Source organism: Micropterus dolomieu, linkage group LG03 (assembly GCF_021292245.1).
Source record: "Micropterus dolomieu isolate WLL.071019.BEF.003 ecotype Adirondacks linkage group LG03, ASM2129224v1, whole genome shotgun sequence".
In the NCBI taxonomy this organism is placed as follows: Eukaryota; Metazoa; Chordata; class Actinopteri; order Centrarchiformes; family Centrarchidae; genus Micropterus; species Micropterus dolomieu.
In genome coordinates, this window is record NC_060152.1 from 26,117,676 (window position 1) to 26,139,833 (window position 22,158).

At 42.1% G+C, this 22,158-nt stretch overlaps 1 protein-coding gene across 9 annotated transcripts in view; it reads right to left on the reverse strand.

The window, feature by feature from the left end:
- Nucleotides 1–413: 413 nt before the first annotated feature.
- The window catches only part of LOC123968012 (zinc finger protein 516-like), a 67,469-nt gene continuing 45,724 nt past the window's right edge, over nucleotides 414–22,158 (reverse strand). For 7 of the 9 annotated variants that reach the window (XM_046044474.1, XM_046044475.1, XM_046044470.1 and 4 more), the window contains 4 exons: nucleotides 17,667–20,009; nucleotides 12,961–14,310; nucleotides 9,421–9,525; nucleotides 414–4,325 (listed from right to left, as the gene is read on the reverse strand). In XM_046044474.1, coding sequence (XP_045900430.1) covers nucleotides 4,129–4,325; nucleotides 9,421–9,525; nucleotides 12,961–14,310; nucleotides 17,667–19,428 — 3,414 coding nt within the window. In that variant the 5' untranslated portion in view covers nucleotides 19,429–20,009 and the 3' untranslated portion in view covers nucleotides 414–4,128. Of the gene's footprint in view, nucleotides 4,326–7,328; nucleotides 7,400–9,420; nucleotides 9,526–12,960; nucleotides 14,311–17,666; nucleotides 20,010–22,158 lie in introns of all 9 variants that reach the window. The other 2 variants (XR_006824386.1, XM_046044476.1) reach the window with 2 other exon arrangements.

Here is a 22,158-nt window from a genome sequence, read left to right on the forward strand (position 1 = left end):
TCCTTACTTTTCAGCCATGGTCTTGAATCACTACATCTGAATCTGGTCATTTGCATGTCTTTGGGATGTGTGCACTGCAGCTGTGGTCAGGTTGAGATGTGGACATGACTGACTGGCCCTATTGAATATTTAGGAGTGATATACCAGTAGAACTTGTGTGCACAGTGCTGGCAGTAACAGCTGATGACAGTTAGTGACCATGGCAAGAATAAGTCGTGTGGGAGACACAGAAGAATACAAAATATGCTCAGTTTTGACAGTGCACTGCATGGTTCTTTGTACATTTCATGCAGGCAGTGAGAGAAAGAGAAAATTTTGCAAACTGCGAATCTGTGAAGCTTTTTCATCTAAACTTGGATGTGTTCAGTCACAGTGGCTGAGGTAAATTTAAAACAAACAAGCAAAACCAGATGAAACAGCGCCAACAGGTGCCATTTTGCGTGTCTTTATTGTGGACATGACATTACATCTTTTTGAAATGATGTACAAAAGTGTAACAGAACTGAGAATGGCTCAGACGAGGTAGAGCTTTCACATCGGCTTGCAGGCATGAAAACTACACAGTATAAAAACAAAAACAACCCAGAAAAATCAAATTAAACAAACGCTCCTGTCTGCCTCTATCCTCTTATCCTTTTTGAAGTGATAATAAATACAGATATCAACCAAATACATTTTGAATAATAATGTCTAAGGTAAATTAATCATGAAGTTCATAACAAATAATAATAAAAACGAACACAAATAATACAACTTAAGAGACATGATAAAAACTCAACCAAAGAGAAAAGAACAACACCTGCCAGCCCCTCTGGGAGGTCAGCCATGACTAGCTACTGAACAAATCCTACAGTTTAGCAAAGAGAAAGACTAAAAACACACTCTTACATCTTTATGAAAAAATAAGCACTGCTGCACCTAGCATTATCAAACTTTCCATGAGGAAACATAACTAAAAAGCTGTGCTACACAGCCATCACAGAACAAATCATTTGTTATTAAAATCTATGGACTCTAACAAAAAGCCTCTAAACCAGAAATGACATTGAAGAGCGTTAGCCGGCACCATTAAAAAGACATTCTCAAAGAAACCTTAGCTAGAATTGGACAAAATGAGAACGGTTAAAGCAGTAACCTAGTCTAAGTGCACTAGTAATGCCATTTGGTTTCTACCGCTGTATATAATGGTTTGGTAAGAGTGGATTACAGATATACAGTTTATATTACATACACTCACTCCTGCTTCATAGTTTTTCTAAGTCACACTTGGGAGTACAAATTCATAACTGAGGAGTAAATCTTAAAGGGAATTCTGTACAACATTGGTATTAGTACTACACTACCTCAAAGGCTAGAGTATCCATTTCAAGTATTTCACTACACACATCTTCAATATACACATTTGTGTGTTATTAGGCATATTCAAGCACACAGTATTGTATGCATAACTCAACAACCCACTGGTAAATCAACCATTTCATCATCATGTAAAAACTACTGCGGTTAAGTACAGTACTCCGTATGCTCTGTAATCTTTAACTGGTTTGAATTTTGATTTGATGCGTACAAAAATGTCTCCACAAATCCTCCGTTCTACCCTTGCTATACTCTTCTACTTCTTTTCCCAAGCCTGGCTTTATCAATCATGGAGGCCGTTGTGGAGAGAAAACCAAGCCCAGGGATACATCTCCTCCAAGCAAATCACAGTCCCCCTCCTCATGCCAGCCAATGAACTTCAAGCAGGCTTTCATTGCAAAAGAGGTAGGCTAGTATACAAAGCATCTAGAGGGAGACTGGAGTACACAGAAGTTAGTCAGCCTCTTATGTAGTATGGAGAGGTTTGAAAAGAATGCACATACAGACGCATCACTGCACACTCTCACACACACCTGTGTTAAGGCTGTGACGGCTCTACAATTCAATATAACGTTTCCATCTCGTGTATTCATACCTGAACTCTCAGGAAGCCTGACCTCCTGACCTGTGGCTGCTCTCTCTCTCAGACCTCCTCTCTCTCGCCTCCTAGAATGCAAATCTTCACATCACCATTCAAGAAATTAGACTGATGCCATGGGAGCTTGGTTGATTAGTCTGCTTAAATGTTTTTGGTCACAAAGTCAGCTCTGCATCTCTGGTTGTTTGTTCTGTCGAACGAGCATGCCAATATATAGTGGGCGTGTTGAATCATATGTCCATTCTAAGTATTTTACAAACCTGCTGGTTTTAAAAGGAAAATGTTGTGACATTTGGGGAAATACATTTATTAATTTTTTGCCAAGAGTTAGACAGGAGGATCAACACCACTTTCATGTCGGTTCAATAAATGTGAGTCTACAGCTAGCACCCAGTTAGCTTCGCGCATAGACTGGAAGAGGGGAAAAGGCTTGCATGTGGTTCAAATTTCTCATTTGTTAAAAATTGTTTAATCTGAGTACTTTTTTTGAAACCTGAATGTGTAAAACATAATAACTGTAATTATAATATATATAAGAAAAAGAGAATGGTTAGTAAAGGACAATACCTAATTTTGTGTAGAAGTATGTTTTTGATTCTCCCCTATCTGGTTGAGTATCTCGTGACCCCTCAGATTATATTGGTTTTGGATGTATTCTGTGCTACTGACAGGCTTTCTACCAAAGAGACTTGACTGGTTTTGGTACCAAAGCTTTCATAACATACTGGGTAATAGAGGCCAAACAGGCCAAAAAGTCAGTGTTGCCCATTAGCAATATGAAACCAATGCATATTTGCTGGCTAACACTAGCAGTACCATATTCTTTCTTGCAAGTACTTGCACATGCTGGAATTTTAGTCTGTGCAATCTACAGCCGAGCCTGTCATTCCCACTGTTTTGGAGTCAGTCTAATTCAAAGTCAGAAGTGTCAGAAACACTCCCTAATATGAAGGAGTTATGGAGGAAAACTGCCTCCACTGAGTCCCTTCCTCTTAAATGGACAATAATTGAATGACCATAAAAAATGGTACGTTCATTTATATTGGCTATTAAAAACGCACACTCTTTTTAATGAGCACTAAAGCAGATACTCCCATTAGCGTTCTCTCTCTCTCTCTCTTTTCAATCCTACCTCTCTCTCTCTCGCTCGCTCTCCTTCTAATCATCAGCTACACAGCCTCAGAGTGGTCACTGCACTCCTAATATTATACACTGGAGTGGAGGGTAGTGAGTTTAACACACTTGTGCACGCAGAAACACACACACACACACACTCACACACACACACACACACACACAGATGCAAGTCTTCCTCTTCATGACTTGACCCAGAGGAAATGAACTTGCAGTGTGTCAGTTGACTGGTGATGAATTGCAGAGCCTCTTCTCTCTCATCTCATCTCTAAAGATTGGTGTCCTGAGGAATGCACAAATTCTTATACAATAAAGCTTAAATGGGGGGTGGGCAACTACAACAGCCATGCAATGCCACAGAGACAGTCCTTGATTAAAATGCTAGCAGTTGCATTCAAGTTCAGTTTTTCCGCTTCTTTTCATAAAAACTTTGCTTTTCTTGTAAAGCTGCACTAGGCAACGTCGCTTGTTGGTACCTCCAAAATGGCAGCAAGAGGTAACTCTTTGAATTTTGAGGGCTTCTATATTCAGAAATCCTTTAAGGTGATGTAAACTATAGACAATTTGCTAATTCTTGCTAACCTTCATATCGAAGAAGAGCAAGAGAAGCAACAGGTCGATCGTTGGTGAGTCCAGCCTTTCCTGCTCAGGTGACACTTATTTCACTAATTTCTTCTGCGTGGAGAAAATGTCCCGCCTGTGTGCACACCTGACACCTGAATTTCTAACCGCAGAATTTCACCAGAAATCCTTTCTATAAGACAACTCGTCTCTGCCGCAACCTCACATTGTGATTTAAAATTACCTAGCACAGCTTTAACCAACTCTAATTTACAAAAAGAAAAATCTTCCAAAAAACTACAAGAGACTTCATTGTAGAAAATTCTAATTCTTCTAAGGTCTTTAAAGGATGATAGGTGGAGAGGAGTCCTACTTCCAGTCCTCTGATGTTTAATGGTGTTTTCAGGTTGTGTGATTCCCTGACTTGTCTGGTCCCAGACCCTGGTCTATCAGATGGTCTACTGTTGTTGTTGTTGTTGTTATTGTTGTTGTTGTTGTGGTGGTGGGTGTTTGGCAGCCAGCGCTCCCCGCTCCTCCTGGCTCAGTAACAAGCTTCTTGTGTCTGGGTACTGGCTATTGTCAAAAGGCATGTTGTGGACACTCTGGACGTGCGTCTTTAGGTTCCCTTTCTGAGAGGCTCGGTATGGGCAGAGCCGGCAGCAGAATGGCCTCTCCCCTGAGGAGCACACACAGATTACATACATTTAGTTGAAAGGTCAAGTGGAGGACAGAGAGGACATCGTACATAGGATTTGGAGAGGACAAGACTTTTTAGAGAATTTTGAAAATAAAGGGGATATAACAAGACACAACGACATAGATGTAGATGAGAATCGCTGCATTCGGAACAAAAAAAGGGGGAGAAACAAGCGAACACACAGACAAACATAAACCATGACACACAATGGCATTCAACTAGAAACGGGGAAACATTATGCAGGTCATGCGCAGCATTAAATTTTTTACACCTAATTTTTGCTTCGCTTTCCTGATCAAGATGGACTAACCTTTCCATTCCCTGCCATATGGAGAAGCGTGCCACACATCCCCTGTCTGAATAGTCCTACTTTTGTCTCCATGTAATTCCCTCAATCACCCGGGCCACCCTATGCTCCAACACTCAAACTGATTCCACACACACCTTATACCCCCTCTTCTAATTAGACTGACCTACAATGGCACAGACACCTCGGCAAAAATGTAAAAAAAAAAAGAAAAACATAATAATAAGCAACACACACCTGAACAAAACAAATGAGATTGCCATTTAATTGCACCTAATTATCATTTTGATAAATGGAAGAGTATCAAAGCGGGAAAACAAATGACTACCCGTGCCCCTCCCGCACCCTTCTCCCTAAAGAAGAAACAAGGAAATATAGCTGTTATCATACATCATCAGAAACACAACAGAGAGAAATAAATGGGGGTTGGGGGGGGGGAGAGAGAGAGGGATAAAAACAAAAAAAAAGGTATAATTAATCATATAAAAATCAAAAAAAAACAAACACACACACACAAAAAGAAATCAGCTGGAGAGATGGTGAGGGTGAGACGTGAGAGGAAAGCGAGAACCTCCACGACACCGTCCTGCGAGGAAACATCGCTGACGGAACCGGTGCACTACATTATACTAAAGGTTATCGTCACCGTAAAGCAGCGTCAACACTACATCTAATTGGACCCCTCTGCCGCGGCTGCTCCCATCATTCATAGTGTGTGGTAAATCTGAGTCCATGGTGGGTGTGGGAGTGTGTGATGTGTGTGATTAATTAAGATGGAGGCGCAGCGCGTAGAACCCAGCTCTCTCCGAATGTCAAAGCCGAACAGATTTACTCCTCTGTTCCCGCTGCCTCAATGCTTGTCTCTGTAACTAACTCTGAAAACTCTGAAAAGACATTCAACAAACTACGAATGCATTTGCAATTCTTTAAGTTTGTTACAAGCTTGTGTTAAAACCCAAAGTGGTTATCCTCAACTTTGTTGTTTCTTGCTTCTAATACGGAAGTAGCAATTATTTTCATTATTGGTTAATTTGCCACTTACTTTCTCATTTAATTGACTAATTGGTCTATAAAATATCAGAGATGTCATCACAATTTCTTAAACCACAGATTAATGTCATCATCTGTCTTATATTGTCTGACCAACAGTCCAAAACCTAAAGATATTCAATTTACTATGATATAAAGCAGTGGAGCTGGAAGCAGTGGATTTTTGTCTTTTTTGCTTGAAAAGTTACCTAAAATGATAAATTAATAGACTGGATAGAATAGAATAGATTAATAGAATCAAATAGATGCCAATACTATTTCAGTCAATCAACTAATTGATTTATCCTAACAATGGTTTTAGCTCAAGTCTCTATCTTTGATTTTGGAGCCTCAATGCTATGATCTTTCCACACTCCAATTCCTAGAAATGACATGATGGTAATTTGTTGATGAAGTTCTTCTAGATGGAGCTCCTCTGTATGTTAAGCCATGCATCTTTACCCTACGGAGACATTTCCAGCTGAAACACATTGCAGAGTGCAGGTCAAAGTCTCAACTGTCATTTCAAAAAAAAAACAACGCCTAGTGCTAGATAAGTTGTTGCTTGCAGCTGAAAAGCAGAGCCATGTCATATTTCTTTCCTCGTGTTGCACTGCAGCTATGCATCGAGAGAATCACACCCAACATAGAAACCAATCTAATTGTTATTACTTAACTGACAGTTGAATGCTTTGACTGTAGTTTTCAGAACACTGCAGCTACAAATGTCTGCACGTAGGACTCCTCTTGCTAACTGCTAGCTGCTTTGGATGTACATTCCAGATAAGCCAGAAACAGAAAATGATAACAACCAAAAATTCCACGAGACAGAAAATTCACTGTTGTGAATGAAATCCCACCAGTTTAGCTATGTGGTCATTGAAGTGAATTGATTGACTTGCATTTTGAAGAGTTTTTATAAACTGCTTGTATGACGTTGTGGTTATATGCTGAATTGCTTTTGAGTGTCAATTTGTTAAAGAAAGAAGCAAATACAATGGAGAAATGAACTCCAAATGTTCTGTAGAGCCAGAAAGGTCTAAATTACCTTTGGTTGTATATAATTAAAGCTGTAAATTCAGTGCAGGCAAATTCAAAACCACACTTGTATAACAAATGATGCAATTATGTATTGAAAGTTCCTGCAATTTGGCAAGACAAAGGGAAATATGACTTGGGTATTGACAGTTAGGTGAAAAAAGAACAACTAAACAACTACAAAAAACAATGTGCTTCTGACTTTATCCAAGAAGAGATTGAGGGGAAATTTAAGTGGCAGGTTGCTTTTTCTCAGTTAATAAAAAAGCCACCAACCTTCCAAGCATAATTAAAACATAAAAGTCACCATAAATTAAGTTCTCAAAGCAAAACAGAAGCTTTTCAATGAGACAACTGTGATATTTATACTGGATAAACACGCTAATTTCAGGTGTGATCCAGCAGCATGTGAGAATGCCAGGTGTTAATGCCAGGTGCAGAGGGGTAGCACATGTGACTGTTACACAAAAAATATATAAAACACTCGCAAAAGAATGGGGGGGTGAGATTGACACAGACACACACATGCAGAGGTGAGACAATAATAATAAGAAACATGCAGAAGCGATGAGGGAGCCCAGTGGTTAGCTGGCCATCGTGCCACATACTTGTTTGGGAGCTTCAGAAGCGGTGGTGTGAGCGTCAGTACCTCTGTGGAGTCCATTAAAATCAAACCCAACTGTGAGAGGAGAAGGAGGAGGGGGAGGAGGAGGGGAGGAGGGCATTCGGTTAAAAGCTCTACCAGATCGACATAAGCATTACCCCCACACACACACCAGCTCCCGCACACAGTAGAGTTTGCCACCAGCACCCTTGCTAATGGAGGGGAGCTGGCTGTGATGATGATGATGGTGATGATGATGATGATGGTGATGATGGAACCTAGTCGAGGCTAGTCAGTGATTTAATATGACGCATGTTAATAGAGGCCTCGGGGTGGCTGGCCTTTTCTGCGTGTGCACGTCTATGCTGAAGACAACCGTCGGTGACAACATTAATTACAGCCACGGCGAGTGTTTACAGACCCTATGCATGGGCGTGTGTGTGTGTGTGTTAATGCGGTGTGTGTGTTTACAATACGGCTTGGGGGAAGCTGAGCACTGCATCACTTACCATTTGGCCTCTGTCACTTAGAATCACTGGCTGTGCCACATATCATTCACACTCTCTATAAAGAAGCTACTTATCTCACTGTCTACTGTGATCACTGCCAGCCCGGTTGATGGACAGGACAGGGCAGGAGAGGGAAGAGGTGGTGGAATGGAGAACTGAAGAAGGCAGATTAACAGAAGAGGACAGGAGAGGAGACAAAAGAGAAGAAAAAAAGGAAAAGAAAGAGGTAGAGGAGGGGAGAAAAGGTAAGATGAGAGGCGAGAAAGGAGGAAAGGAAAGAGGAAATGGGAAGGAGAAAAAGTGAGATGAGAGGAGACAAGAAAGGAAAAGCAAGAGGAAGAGGAGAGAAGGAAAAGCCAGACGACCCAAAACAATAGATGAAAGCAGATGAGATGAGAAAGGGTGAGATGAGAGGAAACAGATAGAGGACAAGAGATAGGATAGGCAAGGAAACTAGGGAGGAGAGGAAACCACACTAAGGAAAAGAAGAGGAAAAAGGCACTATGTCTAAATCAAGCTGTTTAGTGAATGACATCGGGACGCATGTAAATGGATTCATAAGGCTGGTGTGGACAAATGCTGTTCTGCTTCATTAGAATGCGCAATTCCCTCTCTCTAATTGACATGTGATTAATAATGTATACAATTTGTCACAGGTCAGTATCTGGAGCAAATCATGTTTCAGTTTAAAAAATAGAGACAGCTGCCCGGCCCAGGGCGGGGAAGAACTCACAGACTAGCTGTTACACTCAGCTGAACAAAAAGATCTGTTTTGATTTATTTTGGAGAATGCAGGAACGTAGCGGACGTATGGAGAGTCAGATGATGAAATATTGTTGAGAATGTGAATCCCCATGCATATATTCTCTATATCTCATGTGAGTGTTTCTGGGTAAATAAATAGCTGCGAGGGTGTTGATGTGTGTGTGTGCACAGGTGGCACAGGAATGCGTGACTGTTGAACGAGTGGCCAAAGAAATTGGAACATCTAGTAATACATGAATAACAAGTAGCTCATAAGGTTGTTCTACAAGTTAAAAGCAGGATGCTGGACTTTACTTACATACAGTGTACTAAATAGTCTTGGCTGTGGTTGTTTGTCTGTATCTGTCATACCTTTTCCTTTTAAATCAATTTATAGTTTATGTGTACTGTTTTGTCCATTTTTCATCCAAAATCCCTGTTAGTTGTTGCACATGACTTTAAAACTCACATTAAAGCACTTACTGTCAGACCTCTTTAACCTCATTGTTCTGTTTGGGGCCCTGGAGACCCAGGGTCCTATTTAAATGTACAAAAAACATACTTAACAATGTAAATTAAGTAAATTAAGTAAATGTGCAAGCTCAGGTAGTGGTAGATGGAAGGGTTAACACTTAAATACTTTTCTACAAATCAGGGTTTATTAGGGTCAGAAGAAAAGACAAGAATATGTGAAGGGAAAATGGTTAATCCTGCAATTATTATTATTATGATAATTTTTTCACATAAAGCAGTGGAATCTGTGGGACCCCAACGATCAGTAAGTAAAGCCAGTTTCAACAAAACCTGTGTGTGTGTGGGTCACTGCCTCACGGCTGTATTTACCTGTATGGGATCTCATATGAGTGCGCAGGTGGCTGGGCTGACTGAAACTCTTCCCGCACTCATGACAGAAATACTGTCCCTGCCGCATGAGAGACCTCAGCATGCCTGATCACACACAGGAAAGTGAAACATTCAATTAAACTAATCACTTAACAGCAACTCAACAAAACATCACAGGTTCCTCATATTACAGTAAAAATGTTTGGGATGTACTGTTAGCAGATGCTGTTGTGTTAAAAAGGGTTCTAGAACTTCAATTCACTTTAAGTCAACAAATTTGTATTTAAAGGCCCCGAAGATGACATGGGCTGTGTCCAAAATCCCACTCTATATCATGAGGTGCATGAAATCTATCTTTACTATCCACCATTTAATTTGAGTTTCTGAATTCTGAGATTCTTTTATGCATTATATAGTGCCCTCAAGAAGCCCAAAAATGTATTTCTGCTCACCATAGAGTACTATTTTAGAGCATGTATTCTTAGACCACAGGTGAGCTGAAGCAACTTTGAATATCCATATTGTGAAATTCAAAGATTTTCTTTCTTGTTGCACCAACTTTTATTTCATCAGATAAAGTTTTGCCAAATTTGGTCTTGATCAGGTGTTTTGGACTGACAGTTTTGAGCTTTGAACAATGCCATTCAAGAAAGGTGAATTCAAAACATAAGCACTTTTTGGCGTATATCTCATACACCAAAAGACAATTGACAGTTTCAAATGTTTTAACAAGGAAAATACAATAAAAAGTTACATACAGAAGGTCAATGTGTCCTTAAATCACATATGTTTAGTTTGAATTGCCATGTAAGATTTCACATATTACTTTTTTCTGAGAAGAAGACTGGAAAAGATGGAAATCAGCATCAGTTTATTCCAAGGCAGAAGACATTTTCATGCAGCAGTGTTTGCAGAGATTGAATGAAGACATAAAGGTCAGTAAGTGAGTGGGTGTACATAAGCACAGAGCCTGGCCGGAGCGGTGGAGGTAGGCAGCGTTAGTAGTGGACCACGCGCAGGCATCATTAGTATGTCTAATGTGTCATTATGAGCGGCTAGCTCCAGGGGCTGCACTGCAGCTGTCACACAGCATCATCTCAGAAGCTGACAGCCAGACACACACAGCACACACACACCGCATAAATTACAGGCAATTAAAACGCCCCGGCTGTGATGTGCCCGCTCCGCTGCCCGTGTGTCACATGTCAGGTGTGTGTGTCTGCATGTGTATGTGTTTCAAGAGTTGTATACATGTGTGTTTGGTCCAAGGGAGGAAAGTGATGCATAGGCTGTGGCGCACACTAGCACACACACACACACACACACACAAAGACACGACAACACTCCCATTACATGAACAAGTCAGCTTCATGTTAAAGGCCTTCAAGAAGAAACTTGTTAATTTTTGATGACTTCAAAGTTCATAAATCCTGTCATGACAGAAGAGTTTGTTAGTGGAGGTGATGAAAAGATTAAACCAGCCCAAGTCAGCCCATATATTAGCCAGTTTTAGCATAGTGCAGATGTATGGTATTGGTGTATATGCCATTAAAAGCAAGAAATTGCGGTACAGAAATGTTACCGCAAACTACGTTTCAAGTTATTTAGAAATAGTGTTACCATGACAAAGTTTGACTACCAGAGAGCACTTTTAAGTGGATTTTTCATTGTAAAATGGCCCGCTCAATATTAATCTGTTTTATATTGAATGTGCTCATGTAAAAAGAAACATACTGTTGACCAATATATCATCAGTATTTTTAAATCTCGTTAACGCTACAAAAAAAGAACAACTGGCAAACCCAGACAATTTGTAACTCAACGTAGTTACTGAGAGTTCTGGAACTATAAAGAGGCAGTAAAAGATGCCACCAGGAAATGAATTGATAAGGGACATGAAGGTCTACTGTTTTTGACAAAGAAGATGCATTGCATAATGAGTGGCTAAAAGAGTGGCCCCTCAGGATAAAGAAACCTGTTGTTACATGATGATGAGAACTAGAATGACTGTATATGAAGACAGTCATTTATTTATATTTTTATTTATTTATTTTTTAGTCATAACATTAGTCTAACATTTTAAAAAGGACATGTCAGTCATGTTATAATCATGTCTGGTGTGCATATGAATGTGGTCAGGGCAGCTGGAGCCACAGGGACAGCAGCAAGAGAAAAAAGCATTTAAAGATGGCTAGATCCATTTAATGACATTGTGACCACTACACACACACACACACATACACATGCACTCTTGTGACCCATCTTGCTGACAGATAACAGGCCTGGGGGTTTGGGGGTGCTTTCAGCGAGGGGGGCACTTACCACACAAACCCCCAGCAGACGCAATAACCCCACAAGCACTGAGGTTGGTATATACCTGGGCAGTGCCCAATAGTTGTGTGTGTGTGTGTGTGTGTGTGTGTGTGTGTGTGTGTGGCAAGTGAGGGGGGTGTTGGAGGGACACAGCAGGACAAGCAGTACAGGAAGGCGGAGGAGGTGACAGAGAGCGTCTCTGGCAGCCCGACTGCTGGCCTCTGGATACTCTACTTCTACTCTGGGCCGCCAGCCCTTCTCACTGATGCACTAATGAAAGACAAGACAGAGCTGGACGGAAAACACAAGCAGACACACACACACTCATACACATATTACAGAGAGAAATGGGAGAAAGACTCAGTTGCTCAAAAAAGGTCACTTTATAGCATGTGACTCAAAGGGCTAAGGCGGATCGTGACGATATGCGCCTGGACGGGTGACAGCGATGTCATGCGTCTGCTCTGGGGCTGTTGTCTTTGACCCCTGGCTCCAAACAGCCCCACTTGACCTTAGAGACACAACTGAAAATGGGCAAATAATGTGAATGTTCAGTAATGACCATTTCCAAAGCAGCTGGTGGGGTAATTATTCTGTCTCATCTCTCTCTTTACCTCTTATGCTCTCTCTCTCTCTCTGTTTTGCCTCCCTCCATTCGCATCTGTGCGAGTCTCTCGTCAGGCAGAGCCGTGACCTAAACAGTTTGTGACAGCTTTCTGGGAGAGTAGAGCTGGAGAGTAGGCATGCCTCGCAGACCTGAGAGTAGCAAAGGTTCTCTCACGTCTTTCACAGTAAAAAAAAAAAACAACACACACACACACACACGCTCCTTTCGCATCTAAAAACCCAAGCACATATGGACACACATGCACAGACACATGCTGCCCCAGATACGGATTTTTATCCTAACTCAGCACACGTGTGCCCATTGAACGGACGTCTTCTTCATTATTCAAAAGCTTGTCAGAATGGTGCAGTTTGTGTGTCTGTCAATCACTTTTTGCCAGATGGCGACCTAATGTGAGAGAGAGAGGTGTGTATACCCGCTTGAATATGGTTCATCCGTGTGTTTATCTATGTGACTGTGGGTGTGGGTTTTCATGGTTTAGCCAGACATTGATGGTATTACAAACTAACAAGAAAGACAATTTGCATTGTGTTGCTACAAATTTTAACAAACACATATGTAAATCAGTCCAAAAAAATGAAACATAAATTGCTCCCTACCAGTGGGATCCAGCAGTGCATTGGCTGCACCCCAGCGGTGGTAGAGGTTAGCCAGTTCATGGGGGCTGTAGTTTTTGAAGAAGCTGAGGATGTCACTTGGCATCTCTGGTGTCTCTGCGATTGGCTCCTGCTTCGCATCTCCACGATCCTCTGAAGGTAAAGAAGAAGTGGAGGAGGAGGAATTTTGCAGAGTGCCTCCATGTGCCTGGGAGGCTCCGTAGTTGTGTCCTGCTGTGGAGCTATGGTTGGCGGTGATTGTGCTGGGCCTCCTAACATTAGCCCGGCCCTGGCTGTGGGAGTTGGGAAGCGGCTGATGAGGGGAACCCCTAGCTCGGCTGTACTCTGCTAGGCCATGCTTGCTGGAAAGCATGAAGCCCAGCCCCTCTTGAGGCATCAAATAGCGGTCGGCAATCCTGGATACAGCAGCAGAGCTGGAGCTTGGGGCTGAGGAATGTGAGGGGGCGCCAGTGCTCTTCTCCAAGGAGCTGGAGGAAGACAAAGAGCCTCCCCGAGGGTAGATATCCACTTTGGGTCTGAAGCGAGACTGATGACTCTGGTCCTCTGTGTGTCTGACGCTGCTGCTGGTGCTGCTGGTGCTGCTGCTGGTGTTGCTGATTGGCCGGACGGGGACTCTCCCAGCTTGGGTGCCTGAGGTGGATGAAGAGCCCCTGGAGAACGAGGAGGAAGGGGTAGAAGAGGAGGATGATGGTGTGGTGGCATGACTGGCTGGCCTGCTCTTCTTTACAACCTCGCTGGAGTTTGTTGGGGGCCGTGTGCGTTGGGCATGCGTCAGTGGAGGCAGCAGAGGACACTCCTTTCCCTCCAGGACTGGTGGGGGACCAGTACGTCTCCTGGAGGATAATAAGTTATCCCTGGAGCCCTTGGAGCTGTTTTTCAGGGCCCATTTAGGAGCAAGATTGGAGCTACTGCTGTTAATGCGGTGAGCCACCGTCTGGTGCATCCAGAGCACCTCTGGGTAGCGGGTGGAGTGTGAGCAAAAGGAGCACTTGTGGTTAGGGAGGCCCTTCCTGTCCAGGTTTAGGGAGGCTATGCCCCTGTAGCCCTCAGCCCTCACACATAGATCCACAGGGGTCATGCTGGAATCGAGTGGGGAGGCTCGAGCTGAAATGTAGGCAGGAGGGGATGCAGAGTTGTTCAACCCCTGAAGAAGAGCTTTCTTCAGCTTGGGATAACCACTGGGGGTGCGTCCGTCTGAGCTGGAGCTAGGGCTGGGAATAGGGCTGGGTCTATGTTCGGGGGCAGCTGGGTGTTGAACACGAACATGAGTCGAGTAGGTCTTCAACTCTGTGGTGACAAAGTCACAAAGGCTGCAGGTGTAAGGCTTCTCATCTGTTGGGAAAATGAATGACAACATAAATTTCAGTAACTGCAAACAAAATCTAGAGCATCTACATTTTACTCTTCTCTACTACCAGCTATAAATCAGAGCTCATTACATCGGTTCACTGTGCCAGATCTGGATAGAACAACAAAAGTTCTATCTAGATGTAGTTTTGGTAAACACCCACTAGGCTGCAGTATTGACCAGTATTCCCACATCATATTTTACATGTAAAAATGTATACCAAAATAAAACTATTTCTCCTACAATTACAAAGATAATAAACAGCATATAATAATTAGATATTGTTTGAAGGATTTGATATTTATTTACTTCTATAAAGATTATCATGTTCAGATGTTACAATTGTGTCTGAAAGGTGTTGATTCATCTCTGTGGTAATTGTTGGGATGTATTATGTATTGTATTATCAAAACATTACCATTCAGTTAAATGAACATCTTTGTGGCACATACTGCAAACGGGACATTATAAAGATTATAAAGTTGGTTCATTTATTGTATGGCTCTTGTTCTGGAATTGCATTGGATGTTTTTACTGTATTGAGTCAGTATTGCTGATTCCTGAAGTGCAGCTCTATAAATCCCCCACAAGAGGGCGTTTGCAGCCTGTCTTTACAAGTGAATTATATTGTTGTCACTGGAAATCTTTATATATCCCACAGTGTTTAATTTCAGGAATGAAGAGAATAAGAGTACAAATAAAGTTGGAATTCAATTTGAACATAAAACCATAAAGCGAGACATCAGACGGTCATAGAGTATCATCTTACACAAACACATATACACACTAAAGTCTCCTATGATCCAACAGATCCGATTCTGTAAGTAGCACATTATGGTACTCTCTACTACCCCTCCTCTTTTTCACAATATCACCAGTAACCTGCCATCTGTTTTTCATTTGGCTTCCTGTTGGCAATGCTGGCCAACACTCACAGCTCAGACTCTGCCAAGGTGAAGCCCCAAAGCTGGGCAGTTTAGTTTGGATGGTGGTTGGACTGACTATGACCTGTTCATCAGCTGATATTGGTCTTTTATTAATCAGTTATTTGACTAGTCAGAGTTGTAGGAATTTAATAAAGCAACTGAATATCCTGATGGTCAATATTTTTGCACCAAAATATTCTTATTTATCTTCCAAGGTAAGTATCAGCCTAATCCCGAATCAGACTCAGACACTTGTCAGTCTTGCACATTCACACTTATACAAACGTAAAAACACACACACACTCACTAACACAAATCCCACCCAACAGGAGTGAAAGAGTAAGGCTATTAAGTATGCCATTGTGCTGACAGTCTGTCACTGCAGTAACTCTTGGCTTGCAAAAAGTGGAGTAAACAGCATACAGTATGGATCCTGGAAACAAAAAGAGCAACTACCTCATCTATCCATGACACCATGTCACTGAAACCTACAAAAGTAAGTTTCACACTTGTGCAGAGCTGTTCAAAAGAATGAAGATGTCAGCTCTCACCAGTAGTGAAACTGAACTGAAAAATGTAGATATGAGTGCAAAGCTTCAGTAACCACAGCTGTGTGGATGTGTGTTTATTCCTTATATGCTTGCACAAAAATCACCACCAAGAAGTAACATATCAATTTATAACTAAATATAAGTGATTTGTCTAAAAGTATGTCATGTTGGTATGTGCATGGACACTGTCACTTCTCATTTGTATTCCCAAAAAGTAGCTAAATGGCTGTAAGGGAGATCAGTGTTTGCGACTAGAGTGTCCTCTGAGTGTCTCTTTCCCCATTGCCTGCATCCCTCTCCATTGGGAGGTGACTCTATAAATAACCAATCCCTCAGACATCAGGCAGCCTGGCTGGCTCAATGAGAGACAGTGGAAGTGTCACAAGAGGTAGTAACCTTAGAGATTAGGAAAGAGTCAGAGGCGACAGGGGGTGGTATAGAGAAAAAGAATTGGATGGATGAACAGAAACCTTTCCGTCTTGGTAAGAATGTTCTTTTGGTAAATGCTGAATTCTCACACATTTTGATATAAGTAGGCTTTGTCACAAATATTACATTTCATCAAATATCAGCAAAAATGCATCAACAGATTCTATCACATTTTACCATGTCTCATAAATTTGCAGGTTTTTCTATCTGATATATTTTATATATAAAAATATATTTTATCCCAAATGCAATACCTGAAACCAGACACCAGGATGCCAGTAGTTTGGGAGACAGTGAATACTATGCAGTACATTTATTGCTAAGGAACCACACCTTTATATGCAAGAGTAAAGGGCTGCTATGGTGTTTCATAACAAATAATTACTTGTTATACAATAAACAACATCCGTGAAGAGTAAAAGGAAACATGCAGACAGATTTTCATAGCAAAGGCAGAATAAGGAGAGCAAAAACATATTCACACACAGATAGGGGGTGAGGGGAGTTTCCTGAGACAGGAAGACCTGAAATAGCACACAGCTCGATCAGGCCTGAAGAAATGTTGCTGCTATTTTTGAAAGTCTGTACTAACAGGGAGGAATGGAAGAAATCACTACAATTCATAGCTATCCACTATCCTAACTTGTACATATGTTGTTTTCAGTGAGTTATAAGACACAAGCCAGAGAGTTCTGAAGCACTGCACACACAGGAATCCTCCCTGTAGCATATTTCAGCTGTGATTATGGGTGTTTTGCCTTTCATGAATAGGCTTTCTTTTTTGCTCTGCAGTGTTTATTGGTTGTGGAGGTGCAAAAATGATAGGCATTCCAAAAATCCCCTCCCCTCTACTGACATGCCACTGAAAGGCAAAGTTTTACTCAACTGTTAGCTTTATTGCTCTGGTATATTAAGTAATTGCACTGTTGTAAACAGATTTTTCAGTGGTAATTAAAGTTTATTGACCATATTTGATAGTATTTTTGTGCAGCACTCTATAAAAGAAGCCGGATGTAATTTGCACATGTTGCCACATGGTGTCTCCAGTTCCCACTCCATAGAGACTGATGAGCTGAGGAGCTGTACCTAAACAAAGCACATTTCATCAACAGATGTTTACTACAGAGTCTCAGAGGCATCTAGAGGGAGGGTTGAAAAGGGCTGCGGTAATATTTCTGCCACTAAGTAACCCACAAAGCTAGTGAACTTATGTGTATATCATTCATTTACTTAAAGAGCAGTCTTATTTTCCTATTGTTTTAAGCTATAAAGTTGAGTCAGTATCTTAAAAAGACAAATACTGATTTGGCAATCACACTGAAGTTATTCAATGCACTTACGTTGTTCCTTTGATCACAGATTATCATTTCAAATCAAGGTTCAAGGAAACAAAAAAAAAAGAAAATGTATAAAAAAGGAGCGTTTTTGACTAACCTGCAATATCTCGAGAGTTTGTTGTACCCATCTCTGAGGCCTGGTCTCCCATCGTGGAGGCTGGTGGAGAGTCTCCATATCCTGGGGTGCTGGGCCGGCTAGGAGAGCCTGACTCGGGATCACTGGTGGAGCCCCATCTGTCGTCTCTAGCAGTTCTTTCCTTGTCTCCCACAGATGCCCTACCTCCGTCCTTCCTGTGGACCCGCTGGTGGACAATCATCTGATGACGACTGCGAAACACCTTCCCACACTCAAAGCACTCGTTGGACTTGGAGGAAGCTTGCGACTGAGAATGTCGCCGTCGATCCTGGCGAGACGAAGGTCGGTATTCAGAGTCGCTGAGGCTCTCTGGTGTCCGGTCACCTGAAGAAGCATGGCTTCCCAAACCAGAGCTGCTGCGTCGCCCAGAGCTGCGTTTCTCTTGACCTTGCAGGACATAACGGCTGTTTTCCTTCTCAAAAACCACAGCAGCTCCGGCGAGGGCATCCTCCCCCATACTTCCTCCCCCAAAGGAGGTCTTGTAACTCGTCTCCACTGGCTCCACAACCCTTCCTTTAGTAGCTAATTGCCAGGCCTGATAGCTGCAAACTGGATCTAGCTCTGGGATTCTTTGACCTAGCATCTTCTTCTCACTCTCCTCCTCTTCATCCAACGTCTTTTCCTCTACAGGCTGGAGGTTTAAGTAGTCAAGGTAACGTCTCTTAGCAGCTGGTGAGTCCTCATCATCACTGAGTCTGCATTGGCTCTGGGATTTCCTGTCATAGTTGAGATTGTGGACTTTTTCATGGGCCCTCAGGCTCTCTCTGGTGTGGAACAGGTTCCCACATTTGGAGCACATTTGATAGATGGATGTAACAGCGCCCGAGACAATATCAGGATCCTGGGCTACGTCATTGATGGTGGCCGGCTGCTCAGCTGAATCTGCTTTTGACCGTGACCTGGATTTGGTGTTGTGTGTTTTCATGTGCGATTTGAGAAACCATGCTTCGCGGAACCGTCGTCCACAAATACGACAGCAGTGATCCAGGATCCCTGCATGTTTCTTCATGTGTGACTTTAGAAACCAGGCCTGGGTAAAGACCTGGCCACAGGTCTCACAGGGGAAGGTCCCATCACTCTGGGGTTGGAGGACATCAGGTTCGGCCACAGCCTCTTCCTTAACAGTGGTCTCCTCTTCTGTGTCTGCCGTTATGTGGACTTTTTCTATATGGCTGAGGAGCTGGTCTTCTCGATAGGCCTCGTAGCCACACAGACGGCAACAGTAAGGCCTCTGGTCGGTGACAGACTTCTCTCTTTTCATGCTCCTCCCAGGCACTTTCCTCCGACTCTCTTCACTACTATCCCCATTGATCATCCGGTTACAGGCTGAGCTGCTCTTAGTTGGACTCGTACCTCCATCGAGACCCTCTGAAACACTCATCTCCTCCTCGGCCCCACCCTCTTCATCCTCATTGGAGTGGTGGCTAGAGAGCGTGCCCAGTTTGTGGCTGCGAATGTGAACTTTAAGGTTGCCCTTCTGTGAAGCCCTGTGGTCACAGTACGGGCATTTGTAAGGGCGCGCACCTGTGTGGCGTCTCATATGCTGCGACAAAGAGCTGAGGAACGGGAAGCTGCGTCCACAGATGTTGCAGTCATAAGCCCCGGGGATTTTGTCATCCTCTCCATCAACATCATTTTCAGGATTGACCTTGTCTCCAACCAGCTTTTCCTTCTGACGTCCTGCCTGGGTCTCCATCATCTCCACACTGTCTCTAGGATTCATTGTACAAATTAAACTACCCTGTCTATGTGGCCTTTTACAAGCTCGATAAAACTTGAACCTACTGTTATCTGCAGTTGCACATCTAAGAATGTCTTGCGTGCTTTTGTTGGTCAGTTAAAATGCTATCTGCCTTCAGTCATCCAGAGATTAAGCTGCTTACACAGCAGCTCATTTAGCACTCTCCAGTTACTGGGCGCAACACCATCTATCCATCTTCATCTAGCACTGTCAATGAATCAGCAGCTCAAATTATCTTTGTGCCACTGGCACCATAGAAATCAATGTATGTAGCTTTATCATTCATTTAGACACTTGTAGTAAATTGTTCAGGCTAAATAAGTATCAGCGTATAAATCATAACTTCGCTTTAACAATCTCTTTGTCAGGATAAAGTGAAGGTTTTCACTCAATTCCAGGTCATCATTTTGCCAGTGGAGGGACGTTTTGAAAGGTCTTTTCATCAGGATAGCTAAAACTTCACACTTGTTTTCTTCTTTTTATTGGCTTTTCTTTATTTTCCTCAGTTTTTAAGCACCACAGCAGTTTCCAGGTCACATAATGCTGTACTGTATATCGTTCAACTGAGAATGAAAGAGAGGGGGACAATGAGGGGAGGAGGGTGAGAAGAGAAACAAAGAACACGTAAGTAAAGTATTTCAAAGACTCTTTCCTTTTCACACAGCAAAGCTGGCCAGAGTAGGTGAACTGTGGGTAGATCTGCATATGTTGGTGCAATAATGTAGCTATGAATTTAAAAAGTAGTTAAACTAATACCTCAGGCTGGTGATCATCACACCAGCAACAAAAATAAAACAAAATAAATGACATTTTTAGGAATACCATGCTTGGGTAAGACTGTAAATGCTGACACAAACAACTTATATTGATAATCACAATCGAGTATGTACCAGTACCAGGTACCAGTATCTACACTTATATTTAGCCCTTTTTACTAACTATTGTTTACCCCAAACCCCCAATCCAATGTCTCTTATGAGTTTAAATTGACCTAATAAAGATTTCATCAGTATAACTACCAAGTCAGTATCATTATTAATTAAATGTAGGTGGTCCACGATGCTCGTGTGTGCGTGTTGTGTATGAGCCGTGCAGGGTTTGGGGTCTCTGACGCTACACTGGCTGAGTCGACACTTTGCACAATCAGGGTGGGGGGTGGGGGACGAGCTGTTTTCACATCAGCAAGATCAGCAGTGCCACCATATTCCCTCCCCATGCTGGCCTCTCACGCACCAGCCTCAACTGACACTATCACATGACAGGGATCTTAAGTACACAACAGGAAGTGGCTCTTCAGACAGTTTGCTTTGCTCTATTTCTCAAACTGGAGTTGAATGGGGTCGGGGAGAGAGAGCCAAACAGAAAGAGAAAGAGAGCGGGTGATAAGAAGAGACAGACAAAGACTTTCTATCAGTGTTGACTGATTTCATACAAATTTCCTTCAGTCAGTTAGTTTGCTCAACTACTGTTATTTTGAAACCTTTAACTTGATGTAATTTATGTGGATACATTCAATTGTAAGATGTAATACATAGGCTGAGCTTTTCAGATGTTTTAACCACATTTCTTTATTATGACATATTATTATTTCTTGCTGCAAAGTCCAAATCTTCAAACAAGAATCACTCAAGGATAATCACATTTTTATTCTTTTCTCCCTGTCAGCTCATTGAAAACATGACACCTAATTTCTGTTACAGCTTTGTTGATCAAACTGACACAGTACTACTATTAATTTCAGTAGAAGACTGAATGTGTGCACTATATGACTGACAGCATTATTACAGGCTATTATATAAAGTGCCAGAGCCCATAAGCTGAGTTACTGCCAGGCTCTAATTATAAGTACGTAATTGATCATAATCATAAGAGGAAAGGAGGTGGAGGAGGGAAGTCAGCACAAGAACAATCATATGTCTTAAACTCTCACACTGAAAATTACTACCCTGCGCCAGAGCCACCTATCTATCTAGAATGATTTATGGTATTTAAATCAGCGTGGCCTCAATGGTTCACCATGCATCCTCCTGGAGTGCTTAGTAAGCTAAGACTTCTAGCTATCAAGTACATTACTGTTCCAGCCAGAAGTGCAGCTGTGGCTGACATTATTTTGAAACAAAATGTATTTTCGGATCCAGACCTGTTACAGTCTAATGTACAGCGCTCTATCAATATTGATCTAAAAAAGGAAACAGGCTAGCGATCGCTGCTTGCATTTGAAAACTCTTAACCTTTTCCATTTATAGCCATGCTAGTGGCGTGGCTCTATGGAGAGCATTCTGTCGGTCAGTACACTACTTTGGCCCAGACTGAAATATCTCAACTTCTACTTAATGGATAGGCATTCATTGTCTGCATACGGAGGATGGATACTGATGACTATGGTAATCCTGGGACTTTTTCTCTAGTGTCACCAGGAGGTCAAAGTTTTCACTTATTCTGTCAAATATCTCAACATCTATTTGAGGCATTGGCACAAACTTTGGCGGAGACATTCATTGGTCCCACTGGCTGAATCTGAATCAATTTGCTGATCCCTGACTTGATCTGTAGTGTCACTACGAGGTTTACATTTGTGATTTCGAATCTCAACAACTATTGGATCTATAACGGAAATGTGATACAGACAGTAGTTTTCCCCTTAGGTTGAATTGTAATTGGAGATCTACCGACGTTTCATCTAGAGACATCGTCAGGTGAAAATTTTAATTT